The 12,869-nt window shown below is 42.3% G+C and overlaps 1 protein-coding gene across 1 annotated transcript in view; it reads right to left on the bottom strand.

The window, feature by feature from the left end:
- Positions 1–1,134: 1,134 nt before the first annotated feature.
- ENTPD6 (ectonucleoside triphosphate diphosphohydrolase 6) overlaps positions 1,135–12,869 on the bottom strand; it is a 37,768-nt gene continuing 26,033 nt past the window's right edge. The window contains 5 exon segments of the mRNA XM_088477361.1: positions 1,135–1,961; positions 2,225–2,337; positions 4,981–5,037; positions 6,654–6,794; positions 8,040–8,141. Of these exon segments, the coding sequence (XP_088333487.1) occupies positions 1,875–1,961; positions 2,225–2,337; positions 4,981–5,037; positions 6,654–6,794; positions 8,040–8,141 (500 nt within the window). The 3' untranslated portion in view covers positions 1,135–1,874.

The raw sequence follows: 12,869 nt of genomic DNA, 5'->3' as shown, positions 1-12,869 counted from the left end.
TCTTCACTGTCCACCCAGGAGGTACAAAATAGGAAGTTATAAACAAAATTATATAGACTTTATAATTTATACTTACTGAAAATTAAACAAGTCAAATTATAAAGTCAAAGTCACATGAGGTAGGAGGTGGTTAAAGTTGCCATACCGCCAAAATTAGACTTCAGACCATTTTACAACGACTACAATCATATGGGGAAAAAGCAGGCGCAACATATCCATGCAAACCCATGCTTTTCCTCAGTTATATAAGCACTTCTGAAAACACATTTGCAGTCTAAAGGTGCACATCCACTAGCAGACTGTGAAACGATTGAACGATTACGACATTGTAATTGTGCAGTAGTTTCATAGTCTGTGCTGTGTCTACACTGAACGATCAGTCATTCAGTGCAGGCACCTTCCCTCATCCCTGAACATGGCCAATCTGTCGTTATCGGCAGATTGACCAGCAAGTTCGGGCGGTGTTCGATGTCAAAAAACGACCAGCGGAAGTGCGCATCGCTGGTAGTTTTAGACATTAAACTGCCCGATTTATGACAGATTAACAAACGATTGAACGATAAAGGTTTAATCGGGTAGTGGATACCCGCCTTTAGGGACATATTAAAATGTGTCTTCACAAAACGGATTTAAAATGGCCACATACATACATTTTTCTGAACCAATGACTAGATTTCTGTACAATATGTATATCATCCCAATTTTAACTTTCTGTACAATATGCTGGAGCTGTATAAAATGTTTAGAATATAAAATATTTATAATATAAAAGTGAGGCACAATCATTTTTGAGGATCACTAGACTTCAATTTAAAATATTACAACAGTTAAATCTGATCCTTTTTAGCGGGAATAAAATTCTTCAGAATATTATTGATCTAATTCACAACCTTATCCCATTGGATGGGCTCACCCAAGCTACCAATTTTTTTTTATTTATTGCTTTACAAATTTAGAGAAAAGATTGGATTAAACTGTGATTAAAACGTAACATATGACCAGCATTAAGCTGTCTAGACATAGGCTAACACAGGCCTGGCAAACCTGTGGTTCTCCAGCTGTTATGAAACTACACATCCCAGAATGCCCTGCCAGTTTTAGCATACCCTTAAAGCAAAACTGTAAAAGGGCATCCTGGGACGTGTAGTTTCACAACAGCTGGAGAGCCACAGGTTGGCCAGTCCTGGGCTAATCCAATTTGAATGAAATCTGGCAGTTCAGTGCTAAGTCCAGATTGGGATGCAAATTCTGGTACACTCAATAAATTTTTTTAAAAAGTTTATATTATTTCATCAGAATACAGCCTATGAATTCACTAGAAAATAATGACATCACTCACACATAAGGTAGTGTGCTTCGCAACTCAGTGATGTCGCTAGTTCCTAGTGATGGATTGGCTGAATATTGCTATAGCCCACATGGCCAGCCTCCACGTGACATCTGCTGTAGACAAATCGTTGTATAAAACCTTCACACTGGAGAATGTTCACAATAATAAGAGATGATAGTCTACACCCCAGCACCCCTATTGTTGCATGCAGTGAGAAGAAAGCTGGGAGGAGGAGAAGTAACTAGGAGAGAAGAAAAATGTAAAGTTCTGTTTCAAGCTCTATGAAATAACAGTGCAACATGATTTAAATCTACAAATAAAGAGTAACGATGGATGTAAAATGACTCACCAAGACAAATAGATCAGTTATTTGTAAGGTGGCTGCGTCATTTTGCTATGCAGACCACCCGAAAAACAATATAACAAAAAAAACCATCACTGTGTAAACATGGCACAATTACGGCTAAGTCTCTGAAATGATAATCAGAAATGGGTCAAGTGTTTTTCCCCCCAAAAATCTTCACATTATTTTCATCCCATAGTTCTAGGTGTTACTCTTCATTAAGTTCATGTAATAAAAAGTTGCTCCTAGGGCCCAGCTGGTCTCAACATCATTTATTTTCTTAACAAGCTGTGGAGACAAAATATAAAAGTTTATAAAAGCTACTGGACTTCTCCCCCGTATACCATAGGACCACAAGCTAAACACCCTACTTGTTCCAATAAACGCCCCCAGTATATAAACACACTGGAGCAGGTATTGGGCACTTTAGATTATGTAATAAAAGAAACAAAAAAACAACTATTTCATAGAAGCCTATCAAATTAACAAGCTAAATATACAATATTATAATTGAAAGTTTCATTGGAAGAAGAACAATTTATAGAAATTACCTTTAGCCGTTTGTCTTTTGGAAAACCCATCTCCTGAAGAAGACGGGTTATGTAGGTCAGATCCATACAGAGGAAAGGATTCTTCCCTGCTGTCTTTTCTATGGTTGTACATTCTATAGAAGAAATTGAAACATTTATTTCTACAGCACCAGCATGTTACTTAGCACTTTACAATTGGGAACAAAGGAATAGAACAAAATGGTATTAGCAGGCAGACACGGAGGTAATGTAGGAGGGCCCTGGTTGCCGGTTTACAGTCTATAGGAAAAATACATTGTGTATCAAAGTTCCAAGGGGCTAGATATTGATATTGGTCAAGTCAGATTGAAAAGGTAAAAAGTTCTAGGCAGTATTGTAGATTGTTTGGATGCCAATATAGCAATTGCATTTGATGGGAAGTTTCAAAATCTATGACATTCTTAAATAAACTAATATAGTAATTATATAAAAAAACACCCTTCTACTTCCTTTTATTTGGATTTAAACTGGGGAATCACAAGCATGTGGAGGACATTATTTGGTGATCACTGATGCTATGATCTATGCCAGTGGTTCTCAAACTTGGTCCTCAGGACCCCACACAGGTCACGTTTTCCAAGTCACCCAGCAGGTGCACAGGTGCATTCATTACTCACCAACTCAATTTAAAAGATCCACAGTTGGAGATAATTATTTCCCTTGTGATTCTTTAAAAGAGACCTGGAAAACATGCACTGTTTGGGGTTCTCAGAACAGACTTTGAGAACCTGTGATCTATGCTGTACATGGGTGCCAAGCAGTGTCTGGTTTTAAGAAGTTAGAAGTATGCATATAGTCTAATAAAGAGGATTGTTCATGCACAGGGGACATCATGGTGGCCAGATATGAAGACTGAATACAATCGATGCCGTTACAGCTGGGTAACAGGCATGAAAACTGTGAAATAACAAAAATGTGTTTTGATCAACATGTGGATTGTTGGGAAGTTGGTGCAGGTCTTTTAGGATTTCAGATAAATGAACACATCCAGACAAACTCCTATATATATCGTGAAGACACAGGATATGCTTGTGTACCATGTGCTGCATTCATAACATGGTGAATGGATTACTAATCCCTCTCCATCCATAATGGGATTACCATATTTTTAGATTATGATCTATCCTTGTCCCATTTTAATTCCATCATTCATTTGACCAGATCAGTATTTCTAGCACCAAACCACACAGGCATGTCCAGAGCTAAGGAAGAGGAGGGTGGAGGGTGATCCTCTAGTTCCATATGATTACAAATAGTTAACTGTCATCGGGCCCAGAGAAAAATAATCTGTATGCATGGTGGTGTGGCTCCGGTATCGGTGGTTAGGGATGGACATCGATGGTCGATGTTTGACGACCATCAATGTTTTTCTTGTGATGGTAGTGTTTTTACTAAATCGATGGCAGCATTCCGATGTTTGCCACCATTGAATGGTAAAGATTCGATGGTGTTGTGATTTTGTATTTTTATGCTGAAAGCTGCATTGCTCCTGCCTGCAGCTCTCGGCATCGGGCATCTTGCACCACCCCCAGTGCCATCCCTGAAATAGGGCTATTGCGCATATCAATCGAATATTTTTTTTTTATCTAATACTTTTGATGCGATGGTTACTTACCATCGCATCGAAAGTTTTGATGGTGGGTTTCCGATGTCCATCCCTACTTGTGGTACAGCAAGCTTTATCTGCACTAAGGGGCTAACTTAGCAGTGCATGCAAGTGCACTGCTGAACGCAGATTCCCGATTATCGGGAATCTGTGCATACACAGGACCCATTCAGCGAGTGTGCAGAATGGGTCCTGCTAACACACACGCTAGCCATTGAATGCCTCTGCCTGATTGACAGGAAGAGGCATTTAACGGGCGGTGCGGGGGCGGCCGGCATTCCAGGAAAAAGAGCATGCCAGCCCAGAGACTGCGTGGACGTACGCAGTCTGCTGGGCTCGCAAGCCGGCCAGGTTCAGCAAGCTGAGGCTCAGCTGGCCGGCGCCGTCCACCATTGCGACCATCGATGGTGATCCCAGCACAGCTATCTCCGTCGCAGTGCTGGGATCGCAAATGCTGAAGGGGGTGTCATACACCTCCTGCTGCATCTGCATGATTGCAAGGATCTTATTGCAAAGCTGCCTGCGTGCATACGTCATATATCTATAGCCTGCGTGCAGTTTTGCAATTGCGATCCTTGCTGAATCAGGTCCCAAGACACTTGCTGAGATCAGGAGAAATGGAGTTACGGGGATGTCTATGGAGGGGAAGCCTGCACAGTATTCTCAGTCTCCCATCCATCTATCACTGTGCTCCAAGTTAAAGGAACAGCAAACAATGTATCTCTATGCTGTGCCTTTTTCTCTGGCAGGGTTCTTTTGTTGTATTCTATTTGGAATGAAAAGGAAACTTTTGGTTGAGCCTTTAGGATTATGGGGCCATAGATTTGAGGGGACAACAGATTGTTTTCTTTACTGAAGGACCTATACCAGTCACCTCTTCATTAATATTCAAAGACACAAGTTGGGCAGTGTCACATGGGCATTGAGTGCTTAGAATTACAAATGTTGTTTTCTAATGCTTCTTCTGGCCTACAAATGAGCATGCAAAGCATCATGTGAATAAAAGGGTGTATAAAAGATTGCATATATTTAGAGAACTACGTAACTTTTTCTGTATGCTTCTAAAATTACTTTAAACAAAATCCGAAAGCAGGTTTTTGGGAAATAGGTGTTAGATTTCCACAGCTCTCACCTTTCTTTGCTGCCATTTCAAAGTCTGCAACTTGTACAAATCCGCCAACATCTGGATCTTAAAACAAACATAACTCTATATTATTATCATTACTAATCTGTAACGTGCCAAAAAACTCTGCAATGCCATATAGTTGTACAATTGGGGGCCGGCCCCACTGACATCACGAGTGATGTCAGGGGGAGAGATTTCGGGTCTGTTGGAGCAGAAATCTCTCTGGGGCTTGTGGCAACGAGACCCTACCACAAGGGTCTCGTCGCAAGCCCGATGGTCTTGACCATCGCGACCATCTTCCTGGCCGCTCGCTATAGCTGTGGGTGGTCACCCACAGCTATGCGAGCGGCCAGGAGGCTGCTCTAAAAAAAAAAAAAAAAAGAAGAAAATTGCCCGGCCCTGATTCAGAGGGAGCGCTCTGTCAGAGCGTCCGGCTCTGAATCAGGGCCTGAATGTGTACAGTAAAGCTGGGGGCGGTGGTGAGCAGACAGCCAGACAGTGGCTTTAGGGAGTTTGGTGGTCGTCATCAGGGCACACTTGCACCAGCCTATAATTGCTGCAAGTTATACGCAGGCTTACTGTATGTACACTTCCATTGACACACGCTCCCTGAACTTTGCCTATATGAGGATACCCCATTACAGCCCAGTTCCATCACATCAGTCAGTGTGATGTTGCCACCAGCATGAGGGCCCGTGGTGAGGCTTGGTGTCACCACCAGCATGAGGGCCTGTGGTGAGGGTTGGTGTCACCACCAGCATGAGGGCCCGTGGTGATTGTTGGTGTTGCCAGCTGCAAGGAGCAGGTGGTGTGTAAGAAAAAAAGACAAGGAAGAGACAACTATGGGTAAGGGGGCTTCTCCAGATTGTGTAGCAGTAAGGTGGCGCTAGGATTAGAGCATGTGAATTAGAAAGGTAAGCAAAGCAGGGGTTAATGGTGGGATTAATGAAGATGCTGGAGTGGGGTGGATAGATAAATGCGTGAATGAAATGCTAGTGAGAAGGAAGATGATATTGTGAATGAGAGGGATGATATTAGAGGAATTGGATAGGGCTAGTTGAATCAGTCAGTACAGGCTTGGGAATGAAAGAGGGAGCAAGTGCAACATATGGTTTAGACTACTAGTATAAAGGTACATTTACAAGATTGTAAGAATTAGAAATATTTCAGTAAGATAGGAGTTACTATAATACTGTTCAATAATTGCCCCAGTTCTGTAATGTTAACCCCATCTTATGCTATGGTAAGTCACAAAGTGTTGTTTAATTCATAGGAAACAGTGTATTCTTACAGAAACGTCTTAATCCCACGCCACAGTCCCTTATCACTATACAGATTTTTTTTATTTTTTTTTTTAAACAGAGCAGGTCTAAATGAGAGGAAACTGATAGAAAAATATGTGGCGTAGATATGTAATGACAGTCTAGTCATTTTCATATAGAGACAGTTGCTAGGGAATGAAAGACACCATTAAGTCAGGTAATGCAATATTCAGCCCAATAGTTCTCTATGAGCCAGTAGTATGTCTATGGCATCAGGTACAGCTAAAGAGAACGGATAGGATGAACACTGACTCAGCCCACGAAGCAGCAGTCTTCACTCTCTGGGAAAAGAAAGTTCTAATTCCAACTCTTATCCAGTATGCGCCTCTGCAAAATGAAACATCTACAGTCACTTACCTATCAACTGTGCATCCTCAGCCCGATCAAAGTAATAGGAAAAAGCATAAAAGAACAGACTGGATACTTCTTTGACACGGTTTACTTTGCCAATTAGCATCTGGGCTACTCTTTTAGAACAGGATTCATACAAAGAAGTTACTGCAGGGAGACAAAAAAAATAAATAATAAATGTTAATAATACAAAATGTATTTTTTTTTTTTTTTCAGTAGTTCTATAAATCTGTTTGGGCATCCCAGTGCAGACCAATCGTGTGCAGCAAGGCAGGGGGTCATCTCCCACAGAGAAGCTACTGCAGCTATTTCCCCCAATCTATGGAGGGCTTTGAAAAAGTCTAGATCACTTGACTTAATCATAGGGTGCAAATTCCTTTTGTCAGTATTGGGAATTAGAAGACCATATAAATGTAACCAGTGAATCTTAACCACTTAAATGGCTAATCTTCTTTTACAAAAGTGTCCCCCCAATTTTTTGTTATTTTTATTATCATATTATGTAAATTATAGCTATTTAAACCTCATTAAGTATATTGTTTTGAAATATGTTAAGAGTTGTCAATAATACTCAATTAAGTTTACATTAAAGCGGGCATTCCTGATGATCGCCCATCACTTATGCAGCTGCCCAGAAAAGTAAGTGTGTATGTGTGTGTTCGATCAGGGCAATCATACCCCCTGACACGCAGCCACTTGTATTGAATCCGATGCTGCAGCTCCGGGCAGGGCTGTGAGCTGCGGCCAGATACAGTCAGCCAGAGAGCAGCACCCAGCCGGAGCAGGGGCTGGCCACAGCCTGATTATCATTGACCTCATTATGCAATTTGTCTCCCCATCCCCAAATGTGTGTGTGTAGCCAGCGGTGAGGTAGAGATGGTCGTCCCCCGATGCAACTCATGATGCCCCACCTCCACCTCTGATTAGCCCGTTGCCCAATATAGTAGGAAAGACTATTGGTGGGGCAAAACCATCGATAGTTTCCAGTCGATGGTTTTATACCATCGAGGTTAACTACCAATTGCTAAATTGATGGTGACCAAGGAATGTTATCCCACAGACAGTGAGTCACTGTGACTGGCCCGCCGGCCACCATGAGCCTAGGTCAGGCTACACGAAGATTGTCTTCCTGCAGCCATGGGTGAGTGATTGCCCACTCACTGTGGCTGGGGAAAGAGGAGGTAACTGGGGAGGAAGCAAAGGGTCTTGGCACTGTCTCCTAAGCCCGGCGTCTGCGGGAGATCAGCTACCAGCAGCCGCCTGTGGGTGTTTCTGGCATGGTCGTCTCAGATGCAACTATACCAGGCAAGTGGTTAAAGATATGCTGCAAATGTTTCATTAAGAGTTTATTTTAGGATGAAAAGTTTATATTCTGATAAGGACCACACATACCATAGTTCTGTCCTTTCACTTTGTAAGATATTCCAGCTTGTTTAAACTCCGTAATAAAGCCAGGTGTAATACATGGGGTCACCAGCTCTTCCTCTGGCTGCACTGTGTGGACAGATTTAAAAATGAAGAAACAAAACAACCTTAATTGTTTTTATGTAAGCAATTTAATCGTTTTCCATAGGCTACATTCGGGAACATAGACGCCTTGGCCTATATAAACACACACAATACCCTTTCTACTGACAAGTGGTAATCAAACACATAGGTCCGCAAGCAGGCTGTACATGCCATGGATAATGCTGTACATGCCATGGATAGAAAATGCATTTAGAAAAATCATATTTTATCAGTATTAAACATGGGGTGCAGAGATATTGTTACAGTATAAACAACTACCTTAATCCCACCATTAACCTCCCCCCCACCTCCCCCTCCAGACAGTTTCTTACATAAGGCAGAATAATATCCCTTCAGAGTAACATTGAAACTCAAATCTGCTTTGGGAGAATATGTCAAAAGTAAATTAATATTCATTAATAGGAGGGTGGTTCAAAAGTAAGGTACCAAGACCTCTCATGTGTGTAATGTTCTCTATATCATTCTAATTTCCCGCCAGGCCAGAGCAGGTAGACCACAGCTTCCCCTCATGTCCAGTAGACTGCGCCTCATATCAGTCATACTGTACCAACATCAGTTGGAAGATGATGGGGCTGGCAGAAACATGGTCATACATTGAGGTGCTTAGTGTGATCAGATTTATGCATCTAAAGGGCACATCAACAGCTGAAATTCATTGCCAACTTGTCGAGGTGTACGGTGATAACGTCATGGCACGGAATTAGGTTCGGTGCACTGCCTTTGATAATGGCAGGACAGATGTTCAAGATGAGCAGCGATCCGGCCGGGCAAGCACGTCCACCACAGATGACAATTGTGCCTCATTGAAGGCCTGATTCCGGAGGACTGATGTATTCAAGTTAGCAACAACATGAGCAACTGGGATACAGGAAAAAAAAAAAGTGTTCACGCGGAGTACCAAAGCAACTCACAGAAGTTCACAAAAAGGTAATTCCACATCAGATTACCCCCCAAAAAATTATATGTCCACCACCCATCTCAGATTTAAAAAAATAAAATAAATGTATATGAGGGGAAGTAAAAGAAAAATATTTCTGCCAAATATCTCTACTGTCTGACTGTTAGTTTCTGAAATATTGAATTTTCAACGTATTACATTATTTACTAATCGTGGCTTATTTATTCCAGTTTATTTGAATTATAACGGATGTTTATTAAGGAATCACCATGAAATTTGGACCTCTAAGGTAACTTTTCCTACCGAATCCAAACCAACATTTCTTTATCTGACTTACGTTTTGCGTTACAGCAAAAATGCAAGCTTTTGGAACAGAATTAAAAATGTTAGGTTAAATCAACATTGGATATCCCAATTTTCTTAGGTGCTTTACAGAAAAATCAGCATGGTTTCATAGTGGAGAAAAAAAAAATAAAGTTGACGTTTGATTACTGTTGTACCACATACATAATTTACAAAAACCATGCTGTTAAAAACCATACCAAAAAAGTTAACAAAACTGAGGCAATTGGATAACCCTCCTATACAGAAACTGAAACTTAACAGAAACTGATGGGAAGGGGATTCCCTTTCCAAATAAACTTTCCAGAGAAAGAGAGAGGGAGACAGACAGAAAGGTAGTCAATCATGGCAGCTGCTCCTCCAAAGTGCACATTTGATAGTAATATAGCAGTCAGTATTTAAAAGACTATCTACTCAAAACCACTGGATTACATACCTGGGACCACTTTACAGATAAAGGAATAGAACTTTTGATTCTGAAAATGGAAGTTTCAAATGCAGCAACCATTAATTCTGGAACCTCAGTCTGCTACCATCATGAAAAGGTACTGCTGTTAAACTATGAATAATTTCAGAAAACATGATGTAATCATGCTTGCCGACATTCAGGCAGCCCCCTCCAGGAGGGGCAGCCAGGTTGGACAAGCAGGAGGACGTGGCTGGGGATACTACCCGTTAATGGGGGTGGAGCAGGGGCGTGGTCACCGAATCGCTTAATTTTGCCCCCGCTGCACAATGCCGATATTTTTGGCATTGTGAAGCAGGGGGCGGGGTCATGATGCGATTCAGCGCAAATAGAGTCATCGCCCCTCCCCCCCAGCTGCGGGGGTTTGTGTGTTATTTGCAGGGGGTCTGGAGGGGTCGGTGGTTGGCCGGGAGGCTTGACTGCTTTCCCGGGGTTTGGGGGGGTGGGAGCGTCACCCGATTTTCGGGAGGCTCCTGTCCAAATCGGGAGAGTAGGCAAGTATGGATGTAATCCTTTATGATCTCACATAAAAAGGAGCCAGAAAAAAGCTTAAGAGTTGTGTCACTGAAGTGGACCAAAGAACATGGTGAGTGTCAACTTCATGCTGTTATTAAGCCAGGACAGAAACTTTGCCCAAAATGCAAAAGTCACACTGTAAAGAACAGACAGACATAGATATGCCAACAGAAAAAGTTGAATCCCTGGTGAAGAGTTTAACTGAACCTGCAGTAACAGATGAGCTAAATGAAGGTATTACAAAGCTTGGTTGTACACCAGTGAAATGGGATCGGTATGATTTCCTGCCGGCCGCATGGTTCAAATCCCGACAGTGACAGCCCGACAGAGGTGGAAATCCCGATCGTCTATTAAGGTAAGTATGCTAACCTAATTCCCCCCCCTAACCCTAACCTCCCCCCCAAGTGCCTAACCCTAACCCTCCCTTCCCGCCACCTAAACCTAAGTCCCCCCGGGGGGTGCCTAATCCTAACCTCCCCCCGGTGGTGCCTAACCTGAACCCCCCCTTCCCCTAACCTCCATGTGGGGTGTCTAACCCTAAGTCCCCCTAAGGAAGCCCTAAACCTAACCCTCCCCCCGGCGGCTGTCCGCGCCCGCTTACCTTCGATCGGTAAGCCGGGTGTCGGGCTCCCGACATAGGTCTAATGACAGGCGTCGGGATTTTGACTATTGTCACTAGACACTTGCCAGGATGAGACAGTCGGGAAGCCGGGATTCCGTCCGTCGGCTTCCCTACTGCTTCCCAGTGAAATCGCATGAGGTAAAGAGAAGACACTGGGAGGCATACGCTAAAAGAAAGAAAGAGAAAACAAGTAAAGCCATTCAAGAGAAGCTTACTCAAATATGGTCTCTTCCTATCACATTACCGGAATTCCCCAAGAAAGTAAGCAAATGTTCAGGTTGTGATGACTTATAGAGTCTGAAATATGAAGTAAAGCAAAAGTGTGAAGAGGTGTCACAACAAGAAGTAATAAAATATTAACTCTGGCACCAAACCACAATCAACAATGTGTTGTCCTGGCCTTCGAGAGTTAAGTGCTTTTTTACTTTTATTCAGCTCCTCTGTGTAACGGAAGTGCCTACTATCCAAGGAAGTACTGGAAGGCAGTATACACGGTCTGCTGACACTTTAAGGAAAATTACAGACCGTTACAACAGGTTCCAAACAAGGGGGGAAAAAATATGATTGTTGACTCAACTTATGTTTTTACATTTCATGGTTTCTTGTGTAAATTATGTATGCGGTACAACAGTAATCCAACGTCAACTTCATTATTTTTTTTTCTCCACTATGAAACAAAGTACCATGCTGATTTTTTTTTTGCGTTAGTAATGTAACCTTTGTTAAGCAGCTAAAAAAAAAAAATTGGGATAACCAATGTTGATTTCACCTAGCGTTTTTAATTCTTATCCAAAATCTTTAATTTTTTTTTTTTTTTTTTACATCTTCTCTTAACTAAAAAAATGTTCATAAAAATCTGAGATGGGTGGTGGACACACCTGATTGAATGGACGTGGAATGACCCAAAAAATATGGAACGGGATTGTCTCTTGTGCACTTGACGCGGCACCATGAGAAGGGAGTGCAGTTCCTGCAGTGTATTGTTACAGGCGAGGAAACGTGGGTGCATCATGTGACACCGGAGATGAAGAAAGCATACATGACTTGGAAATACGCATTGTCCCCTCACCTTCAGAGAAATTCAAAACAACTCCATCAACAAAGAAAGTCATGGCGACCATGTTTTGGGACCACAAGGGCGTGATTTCCTCACCAAGGGAGATACCGTGAATGCTGTCCACTATTGTGGCACATTGAGCCGGTTGCAAGGGCAATCTGGGTTGCTGCGAATAGGCATCGTATTGTTGCACAATAATAGCAGGCTACACTCAGCCAACCACACGCATGAGTTGTTGCGGCGCTACCATTGGGAGGTATTGGACCAACTGCCCTACAGCCCTGACCTGGCACAGAGTGACTTCCTTCTCTTTGGATCACCTGGGTGGAAGTTGATTCGCAACCAACGGTGAAGTTCAGCAAGCCTCCATGTCCTGGCTTCAGGTGCTTGACACTGACTTCTTCTATGCTGTGATAGATGCCTTGATGTACCGTTGGAACAAAGGGTTAGAGAAGTTTGGGAACTACAATGAAAAATAATCTGTAGCAAGGCCATATTATTGATTATACGTATATGTACGAGTTGAATAAATTTACGCGATGAGAGGTCTTGTTACCTTATTTATCTAACCACCCTCGTATTATCACCACTGGATATATTCCCCATCTGGAGGTCATTTGTGATGGGAAGGATGTCATTGCAGAGCAAGTACTGAGGATTCAGGTGTATTATTATTACCAGTTATTTATATAGCGCACACATATTCTGCAGCGCTTTACAGAGAATATTTAGCCATTCACATCAGTACCTGCCCCAGCGGAGCTAACAATCTATATTCCCTACCACATGCT

The sequence above is a fragment of the Taudactylus pleione genome, unplaced genomic scaffold (genome assembly GCF_031769625.1).
Source record: "Taudactylus pleione unplaced genomic scaffold, aTauple2 ptg000201l, whole genome shotgun sequence".
Taxonomy (NCBI): domain Eukaryota; kingdom Metazoa; phylum Chordata; class Amphibia; order Anura; family Myobatrachidae; genus Taudactylus; species Taudactylus pleione.
The sequence above is the reverse complement of the archived record's forward strand: the minus strand, read 5'-3'. Positions and strand labels throughout refer to the sequence as shown.